This window comes from Mus musculus, chromosome 13, assembly GCF_000001635.26.
Source record: "Mus musculus strain C57BL/6J chromosome 13, GRCm38.p6 C57BL/6J".
Taxonomy (NCBI): Eukaryota; Metazoa; Chordata; class Mammalia; order Rodentia; family Muridae; genus Mus; species Mus musculus.
Window position 1 is genome coordinate 55,589,438 of NC_000079.6, and position 10,382 is coordinate 55,599,819.

At 45.8% G+C, this 10,382-nt stretch overlaps 1 protein-coding gene across 1 annotated transcript; it reads left to right on the top strand.

Annotated features, from left to right (window-relative positions):
• Positions 1–3,697: 3,697 nt before the first annotated feature.
• On the top strand, positions 3,698–8,260 carry Tmed9 (transmembrane p24 trafficking protein 9). The gene is made up of 5 exons (NM_026211.3): positions 3,698–3,920; positions 4,064–4,164; positions 5,268–5,393; positions 6,031–6,177; positions 7,404–8,260. Exons 1-5 carry the CDS (start codon positions 3,737–3,739, stop codon positions 7,551–7,553), a joined length of 708 nt encoding a protein of 235 aa, NP_080487.2. The 5' UTR covers positions 3,698–3,736; the 3' UTR covers positions 7,554–8,260.
• Positions 8,261–10,382: the final 2,122 nt, after the last annotated feature.

The following is a 10,382-nucleotide window of genomic DNA, read 5'->3' on the forward strand; positions in this document are numbered from 1 at the left end:
TCTGTAGACCAGGCTGGCACAAGCCATTGCTGTTCTATTCAGGATTTTTTCCCCTGTGCCCATATCTTCAAGACTTTTCCCCACTTTCTCCTCTACAAGTTTCAGTGTCTCTGGTTTTATGTGGAGTTCCTTGATCCACTTAGATTTGACCTTAGTACAAGGAGATAGGAATGGATTGATTCACATTCTTCCACATGAAAACCACCAGTTGTGCCAGCACCATTTGTTGAAAATGCTGTCTTTCTTCCACTGGATGGTTTTAGCTCCCTTGTCGAAGATCAAGTGACCACAGGTGTGTGGGTTCATTTTTGGGTCTTCAATTCTATTCCATTGGTCTACTTGTCTGTCACTATACCAGTACCATGCAGTTTTTAATCACAATTGCTCTGTAGTAAAGCTTTAGGTCAGGCATGGTGATTCCACCAGAGGTTCTTTTATCCTTGAGAAGAGTTTTTGCTATCCTAGGTTTTTTGTTATTCCAGATGAATTTGCAGATTGCTCTTTCTAGTTCGTTGAAGAATTGAGTTGGAATTTTGATGGGGATTGCATTGAATCTGTAGATTGCTTTTGGCAAGATAGCCATTTTTACAATGTTGATCCTGCCAATCCATGAGCATGGGAGATCTTTCCATCTTCTGAGGTCTTCTTTAATTTCTTTCTTCAGAGACTTGAAGTTCTTATCATACAGATCTTTCATTTCCTTAGAGTCACTCCAAAATATTTTATATTATTTGTGACTATTGAGAAGGGTGTTGTTTCCCTAATTTCTTTCTCAGCCTGTTTAATCTTTGTGTAGAGATAGGTCATTGACTTGTTTGTTACTCTGATACCTAAACCACAGAAAGATCCAACAAAGATAGAGAACTTCAGACCAATTTCCCTTATGAATATTCATGCAAAAATACTCAATAAAATTCTCACTAACTGAATCCAAGAACACGTTAAAACAATCATCCATCCTGACCAAGTAGGTTTTATTCCAGGGATGCAGGGATGGTTTAATATACAGAAATCCATCAACGTAATCCATTATATAAACAAACTCAAAGACAAAAACCACATAATCATCTCGCTAGATGCGGAAAAAGCATTCGACAAGATCCAACACCCATTCATGATAAAAGTCTTGGAAAGATCAGGAATTCAAGGCCCATACCTAAACATGATAAAAGCAATCTACCGCAAACCAGTAGCCAACATCAAAGTAAATGGTGAGAAGCTGGAAGCAATCCTACTAAAATCAGGGACTAGACAAGGCTGCCCACTTTCTCCCTACCTATTCAACATTGTACTTGAAGTCCTTGCCAGAGCAATTTGACAACAAAAGGAGATCAAGGGGATACAAATTGGAAAAGATGAAGTCAAAATAACACTTTTTGCAGATGATATGATAGTATATATAAGTGACCCTAAAAATTCCACCAGAGAACGTCTAAACCTGATAAACAGCTTCGGTGAAGTAGCTGGATATAAAATTAACTCCTTTCTTTCTTTCTTTCTTTCTTTCTTTCTTTCTTTCTTTCTTTCTTTCTTTCTTTTTTAAATGAGTGCTCTATCTGCATGCACACCTGCGTGCCAAAAGAGGGCATCCCATTACAGATGGATGTGAGCTACCATGTAGTTTCTGGGAATTGAACTCAGGCCCTCTGGAAGAGCAGCCAGTGCTGACCCATCTCTCCAGCCCTGTTTCTACAGTTCTTTAGCACAAGCCCTTTCCCCCACTCCAAAGCTAGAGCCCTCCATGTTCAGACCACAAACTTGTTCCTGTTCCTACCATTTTAATTCCTGTTTGGGAGTTGCCACACAGACTCTATAGGACAACTTCTTCCCTGCTGAAGCATTTACCACATTAGCAAGAAACCTGAACAACTTTTGCTTTACTCTGTTTTTGGTTGCTTGTTTAGTTTGTTGTTGTTGTTGTTATATAAGGTGAGGCTGAGAAAGCATCTCTGAAGTGCAATGAGAAGCAGTACTAACACTGCTGCCCCTAAAGAGGCAGCTGATATGGATGGGACCACAGGGCAGGAAGCATAGGGGATGACGTTGGCAGATCAGACTGGCCACTTCTGCCACTGTAGCTGCTGGTTCTCATGGATTATAGAGGAAATTGTTTGAGCTCTACAATCTGTACAAGTGCTTCATTGAGACCTCCTATACCCCAGAGGCCTGGAAGGGAGATGAGATCTAGCTATTCTGCAATTTCTCCTCATCAGCATTTCTGTGCTGCCCTCTGGATCTCCTGATCTCTGGAATCTCTCTGCACTATGAGCCTGTTCAGTAAAAGTTCCATGCATTCTTGTCTCAGCTACAATGTGGGACTCCCTCTTCTTGCCTGTGTGGGCTTTCCTTATCTCTATCAATCCAAAGCCTAGAGAGGAATGTGTATCCTTTATCAACCCTACAAGCATGAAGAGATTAATTTAATCCCAGCACTAGGGAGGCAGAGGTAGACAGAGCTCTATAAGATCAAGAAGGACAGCCTGGTCTGTTGTGATCATAAAAAGAGAGCGAGCTATAAGAATATGTTCTGGCGGGGTGTGGGGGAAGAGGTTGCCTTAGTGGGCCCATGCCAAGGCATCCCTTCCCCCTGAGGGACCAGACCACACTGGTATAGTATAGAATAGTTTATTTAGGGCATGGGGAAGGCAGTTAAGAGAGTAGCAGAGGCAGAGAGAAGGAGAGAGTAAAGAAGTAGGGGCTGGCCATGGCGACGTGAAGAGAGAGGGGAAGGGAATAAAGAGCAAAGGGAAAGAGGCAAGAGAGTAAGAGAGTAAGAGAGAGAGGAGGGGCCAAGCAGCCCCTTTTATAGAGCCAGGACTACCTGACTGTTGCCAGGTAACTGTGGGGCGGAGCATACTTGGCTTCTGCCAGGAACTGTGGGGGTGGAGTTTAGAGAGATACCAACATGGTCTACCTATCAAGGTCAGAGCCAGGCAGGGCTACATAGTTAGACTGTCTCAAGAAAAAAAAAAAAAAAGATGCCACAATGTATCTACTTAGTACAGACAAAGGTATTGGTGAACAACAAACACAAGACATACATAAACAACACAATGATAGTTATAAATCTTATTAATGATTAAATTAAATGTAAGTGGCATAAACCCTACAATTAAAAGGTAGAACTTGGCAAGATGGCGTTCAAAAGGCATGATCTAATTGCATGTTGCCCCTAAGAGGTTCATTTTGGAATATAAAGTAATGATATGAGTGGGAAAGAATAGACAGTGCAAATAGTAACCGAGAGTAGGATGGCTGAACATAGTGTTGTGTGCACCTTATATCCCAACCTTAAGAGTCAGAAAGATCCCTACAAATTTCAGGCCGGGGGGAGTTTGCATTGTAAATTCCAGTGAGGCAAAGCAACATAGCAAGACCCTGTGTCAAATCAAATAAAAGTAAAGAGGGATGGGGAGAGGATGGGCAAGAGGGAGAGTTGTATTACTATTGGGTGAAACAGGTTCGAACCTTGCCTCCGCTTATATGTTGCGCAGGCTGACAACTATTATCAGTCATCTCGCTATTTGGCTAAACCGAAGAAAATCCTTCCATTTTGGAGACCCCAGTCCTCAGCTTGCAGAAACCAGCCCCAATCAGGTACTGCCGCGCGGAGGCGTGGTGTATCTAGGGACTTGTAGTCCATGCGGCGGAACTCGCAGTCCCGGCAGGCACTGCGGTGGCCTCCGCTGGGCTACGTGGCTCGGCAGTCTGCGCCTGCGCAGGCAGGTGGGGCAAGATGGCTGCGGTGCGAGGCGTGCGGGTTGTCGGAAGCTCACCGGGTCTCTTGCTGGGGAGAGGGATGCGGGCCTTCCTGCTACTGCTGTGGCTTGCAGCCCGCGGAAGCGCGCTGTATTTCCACATCGGAGAAACAGAAAAGAAGTGCTTCATTGAGGAGATTCCGGACGAGACCATGGTCATCGGTGCGGGGGCGCAGGGAAGCGTTTGGGACAAGTCAGTGGTCCTGGGGCGGAGGGGGATGCGACCTGTTCCGGGTAGCTAGCCTGGCCGCGAACCCCGCACCTCTTCGAGCTTATTTCATCTTCCTTTTTCCGCCTGTCTCCAGGAAATTACCGGACGCAGCTGTATGACAAACAGCGGGAGGAGTACCAGCCAGCCACCCCTGGGCTTGGCATGTTCGTAGAGGTAAAAGACCCCGAGGACAAGGTAAGCTGGCCCTTACCCGCTCCGGTACTTCTTTGTTAGTTTCCTTATCTGTTCGATCGAGAATTTTAGTTGGTGTTGTGGGAAGATACCGGATCTTCTCTAGGAACTTGGGCCGCGGTTTCTGGACAGGTTCAGTTCACAACTTCTCAGTGACCTCTGAGTGACTCCCCCAATTCGGCTGCTTTCCCTAGCCTGTGAAATGGAAGCTCACTTACTCTAGCGATAAGTGTATTAATTGCAGTCAGTGATGGATACCAAAAAGTTGCTAATGCTAAAGTTGTTGTTTAGGCCTTAATTTCACAAAACAGAACACCTTTCAGTTTTGACAAATAATGTTTTAAAGACAAAAGGCAAAATAGTTTTGTTGTCACTAACCATCAGAATAGTTGTGGAAGTTATTTTTGACATCACCATTCATCCAAGCGCCTGGAGAGATGGCTGAGCATCAAGGAAGAGCATTTGCAGCCAGGCAAATGCTCTTAAAGCTGGCCCATGCCTTTAATCCCAGCACTTGGAGGGCAGAGACAGTTGGATCTCTCTGAGTTCCAGGCCAGCCTGGTCAACAGAGTGAGTTTCAGGACACCCAATGCTAACATTCACACAAATAAAGAAAAAAAAATACTTAAAAAAATTAACAGGCATAAAAACAAACAAACAGCCGGGCGGTGGTGGCCTTTAATCCCAGCACTTGGGAGGCAGAGACAGGTGGATTTCTGAGTTCGAGGCCAGCCTGGTCTACAAAGTGAGTTCCAGGACAGCCAGGACTACACAGAGAAACCCTGTCTCGAAAAACCAAAAAAAAACCCCAAAAACTAAAAACAAAACAAAACAGCAACATGGTGGTCATGCTGCCCCTGGAAGGTAGAGGCAGGCCAGCTCCGCCTGGGGAGCAGTTACTCGCCAGCCTGATGTCAGACCCTTCAACCCTGCCCCAGATTGTTGCGATCATTTTATGCCTGTGGCTGAGTACCCTTGGGTCCTTTAGTGCTGTGACGTGCCCAAGGCTCTCCTTGCAGACTCTTGTGGTACTCAGAGCTTTTATCCCCATTTTTTCCTAGTCTCCTGGCAGCATCACTGACTGAAATCCTCCCTGTTATCTATAGGTCATCCTGGCCCGGCAGTATGGCTCTGAGGGCAGGTTCACCTTCACCTCCCACACCCCTGGTGAGCACCAGATCTGTCTTCACTCAAATTCCACCAAGTTCTCCCTCTTTGCCGGAGGGATGCTGGTAAGTAGGTCCATGGGTGACCAAAGGCTTTCAGGCAGTATACCCTGCTTAGGACTGGGCATTTGTACCGTGAGTGTGGCAGGTACTGGATTTTGTGCCTTTTAAAGCATTGGATTGCCAGAGGGCATACAGGGCATAGTGACTGATCAGTTTGTATAGCCATTTCTTACGACCGTAATAGTGTGCTTTTATTTTTATACAAGGCATACATATCCTGCTGTATACTTTATCATCTCTAGGTTACGTATAACCCCTAATGCAGTGTTAGTGATATATGTGGCATATGAATTGATCTAAAGAATGACCAAAAAGGCTTCATTCTCAGTACAAATATGTTTTTTGAATCTGTGTCTTTGCTCTTTGAAGTTTTTCTGTTCTTGGGAAGCCACAGCTACAAAGAACAAATGGTGTGAACATGGGTATTAACAAACAGTGTGAACATAGGTCAGAGTGTGAGCCCCAAGCTTATTATTTTCACTCGTATACCCGGAGCCCCATAGCATTGAGGGTGTCTCAGTGTGTGATCTGAATTTAACAAAAAGAAAGAGAAAAAAGGGAAGGTAGACAGATCAGCTGCCAGTCCGGCAGTCAGAGGCAGCAGGCCCGCCTCACTCTCTTCTCACTCTTCCCTCCCCAGAGGGTTCACCTTGACATCCAAGTGGGCGAACATGCAAACGACTATGCAGAAATTGCTGCCAAGGACAAGCTGAGCGAGCTGCAGCTGAGGGTGCGACAGCTGGTGGAGCAAGTGGAGCAGATCCAAAAGGAGCAGAACTACCAGCGGGTGAGTGCTGGGTGAGTGCCGGCTCGGCCGGCCGCCCGGTGGGTGGCAAGCTCTGCTGCTAGGAGTTGCAGGAAAGACTCTTTATGGAAGCCCAGGGGACTTACCTATGCCAGAGTGCAGGTCTAAAAGGTGACTGTGTGTTACAGAGTCCATTTGTAATCGAGCCGCAGCCTCGTAAGAGCCTGGCTTCACAGGAAATCACAGTGACAAACAGGAGAAGAGCATGATAATACCAGCACCTTAGCAGCCGTTTTAAAGGTTCTAGGTGTCCCCAGAATCTAAAGCCTCTGAATTTTTCCTGACCAGGAACCAGGCAGGTATCATGAATGAATTGTAGTTGATGGGCAGTGACCCATCTAAACAGGAAAAATTATACAGTGTCTGCTACGGCCTCCCAGTAGTAAAGGTAGTTCTGAGATTTTAGCTTCCCACTTACCGCCCCCCACCCCCTTTATTTTAATTATTTTTTATTTTTTTGGTTTTTGGAGACAGGGTTTCTCTGTATAGCCCTGGCTATCCTGGGACTCACTTTATGGACTAGACTGGCCTCGAACTCAGAAATCTACGTGCCTCTGCCTCCCGAATGCTGGGATTAAAGGCATGCACCACCAGGCCCGGCTATTTTAATTTTTAAATATTTATTTATTTATTTATTTTTGTTGAGAGGAGGTTTCTCTGTGTCCTGGAACTTGCTTTGTAGGCCAGGCTGGCCTTGAATTCACAGATATTTACCTGCCTCTGCCCCCATCCCCACCCCCCCAGTGCTAGGACTAAAGGCGTGTACCACCACTGCCTGACAGGAGACTGAATCATAAAGAAGGAAAACAAATGCAAACAGAAAAACTGTGAACTAACCATGTCCAGCCCACCAGTTTGCATTCTGAATGTATGACACATGTGATCTTTAAGGAGCAGATTGAAAGACCCGAACAGAAGTCCACACTAAGTGCTCCAGGACACCTCTGTCGCTTGCCACCACCTTTCCTCTCCTCTCTAGGTATCAGGAAGGGTTAAGTGAGGACTGTATCTGACAAATGGACAGACAGACTTAGGAGAAATGCCTTAGTCTGCCAGCAGTCATTCGACTGCTACTGATGAAGATAGTCCCCACAGGCATCTGGCCACACTTTGGGCAGAGTGGGTGGCCCTGGGGATCTTTGCAAGCTGGGAACACAGCGGTTCCAGCAGTCTTAGACTACTAAGCCTTGCCGCTTATTTCCCAACAGTGGCGAGAAGAGCGCTTCAGACAAACCAGCGAAAGCACCAACCAGCGAGTGCTATGGTGGTCCATCCTGCAGACTCTCATCCTCGTGGCCATTGGCGTCTGGCAGATGCGGCACCTCAAGAGCTTTTTTGAAGCCAAGAAGTTGGTGTAGCAGCTGTCCCAAGCCTCACAGGCGATCTTTCTTCCAGGCTGTGGGAAGTAGGAGGAGGACTGGTTTTCAGCCGCAGATGTTCTGGAGGAGAGAGGGACTGTAAGCGTGTCCCCGTTCCTCAGGCTCAGGTGGAGGACAGCAGCCTGGCTGGCTAATGCTGAGCCAGTAGTGGGACAAGCCCTCCCACCTCCACTCCTGGACCTTTTGCAGTAATCACTCAGGGGCTGGCGATGCCCTTGGTGTCTCAGAATCTCAGTGTTACTGATCAGGGATATGAGGTTGCTGTCTGGGGTAGGTTTTGGGAGGGAAGTGGGTGGGGCAGCAAGCTGATTTTCCTTCTGTCTTCCTTTGTTAATGTGGGATTTTGAGCAGGTCAGGGTGTATCAGTGACTCCTTGCTATTCCAGAAACTTTGCTTTTCTTGCCTTTGGCTTAGAACCAGCCTGCTTATATAGGGTGTGTTTGCTGCGTGTCAGTTTAAGGGTGTGGAGGGGTTGCAGTGCACAAAAGGGGCCCAGAGGTTGATTTTAGTTTGTTACAATTGTCCTTTCTGGGGCTTGAACAACTGGTATCAAACCAAGCAGAGACTTTGGTGCTGGTTGGAAACAGAGCCTACAGAGTCTTAGTTACTGAGTTTATTTTCAATGAATGTGGGTTTGTTACATTGGTTTCCCAATAAAAAAGAAAAAAGAAAAAAAGGAAGAAAAACTGTTCGTGGTTACTCTTTTTTTTTTTTAAAGATTTATTTATTTATTATATATAAGTATACTGTAGCTGTCCTCAGGCACACCAGAAAAGGGCATCAGATATCATTACAGATGGTTGTGAGCCACCATGCGGCTGCTGGGATTTGAACTCAGGACCTTCAGAATAGCAGTCAGTGCTCCTAACTGCTGAGCCATCTCTCCAGCCCTGTAGTTACTCTTGGTGGGTGTGATGATACTTGGACTTAAGAGAATGGAACAAGGCCAGACGTGATGGTGCACAACTTTAATAGCAGCACTCAGGAGGCAGAGGCAGGTAGATCTCTGTGAGTTCAAGGCCAGCCTGGTCTATGTAGTGAATCCAGGACAGCCAAGGCTATTACACAGAGAAGCCATGTCTGGAAAAAACAAAAAGAGGGTGGGTGGGAGTAGTAACTTCCAGAGGGCACAAGGCCTCACACTCCAGGGTAGTCTCCACCTGTGAACATCACGATCTCCATCCTTGCTATGGTTTCTTGTAGCGGGCAGGTGCTGACGGGTTTGTCAAAACCATCTGACATTGCTCACCAAGAGTGCCAAGTGTCAACATGACAAATAACGGAACACTGATTTAAAAGCAGTTCATTTGGGTTTGTTTTGTTTTTTTCGAGACAGGGTTTCTCTGTACAGCCTTGGCTGTCCTGGAACTCACTTTGTAAACCAGGCTGGCCTCAAACTCAGAAATCTGCCTGCCTCTGCCTTCCGAGTGCTGGGATTAAAGGCGTGTGCCACCACCGCCTGGCTAATTTGGGTTTTTATGTAAAATTTAGTTTCTTGAGTTTGAGGTCTAACACTAGAGCAACAGGTCACCTGACTGTCTTATCGCCTGATGGCCCTGCCTAACTGGTCTCTGCAGGAGGTCAATCCTGCCTTTAAGATCTGCCACATCAGGCTGGAGAGATGACTCAGTGGTTAAGAGCACTGACTGATCTTCCAGAGGTCCTGAGTTCAATTCCCAGCAACCACATGGTGTCTCACAACCGTCTGTAATGGGCATCCGATGCCTTCTGATGTGTCTGAAGAGAGTGACAGTGTACTCACATATATAAAATAAATCTTAAAAGAAAATTAAAAAAAAAAAAAAGGTCTGCCCCATCTATGGTTGACTTGGTAAGTTTCTGGTGTGGGATGCAGAGCCCTAGGTGAGCCACAGAGCAAATCATTGAGTTGTGTTTGTTAGGGTTTAAGAGGGGAAAGAAAGTTAAGAACAATTAACTTAACCAATAGTGAAGATCTACCTTGAAACAATGCACTTGAAATTGGAGATCATGGATTGTGGCTGGAAAGATTGTGCACACAAACCAATGACCTGCCTGTGCCTTGGTCCTTTCATCTTCACAATGGAAATAATACCTATTCATAAAGACTGAATAAAAGCACAGCCATAAAGAACTTAGAACAGGAGCTGGAGAGATGGCTCGATGCTCTTCCAGAGGTCCTGAGTTCAAATCTCAGCAACCACATGGTGGCTCACGGGCTGACAACCATCCGTAATGAGATCTGATGCCCTCTCCTGGACTGTCTGAAGTCAGCTACAGTGTACTTACATATAATAACTAAATCTTAAAAAAAAATGAGTAGCACAAAGTAAAACTTAATAAATGTTAGGTACTTATTAGAATATTAAATTTTGCCTGAAAGAACAGACATGAAGTCTAGTAACTGCCTCTCTTTTCCCAGGTGGGGAAGAGGGGAAGAGAGTAGATAAATTCACACAGGCAAAGAGGCGGCTCAGTCTCCTATTCATTCCTTAGGTTCTCAAATCGGACGACAGCATTTATATAGTGTGACTGTGCCAAGCACTGCACCAAATGGGTTTTCGTTTCCTACAATGACCACACAGAATACGAACAATTTATATAACCCAAGTGATGAAACCGTCACAGAGAAATCGACTCGCCTCAGCGTTGTTAAATTATCAGAGCAGTGTTTGAAGCACAATCAGTCTTCCGAGATCAGCTCCGAATTCTGAACTGGATCTTATGCTCCAAGAGTACGTGCTTTCTCTGCTGGGCTGACCGTAGGAATGCTGCGATGATACCAGCCTTCACTTGGGGGAAAAAGGAGGAAGATGTACCTTATCCCAG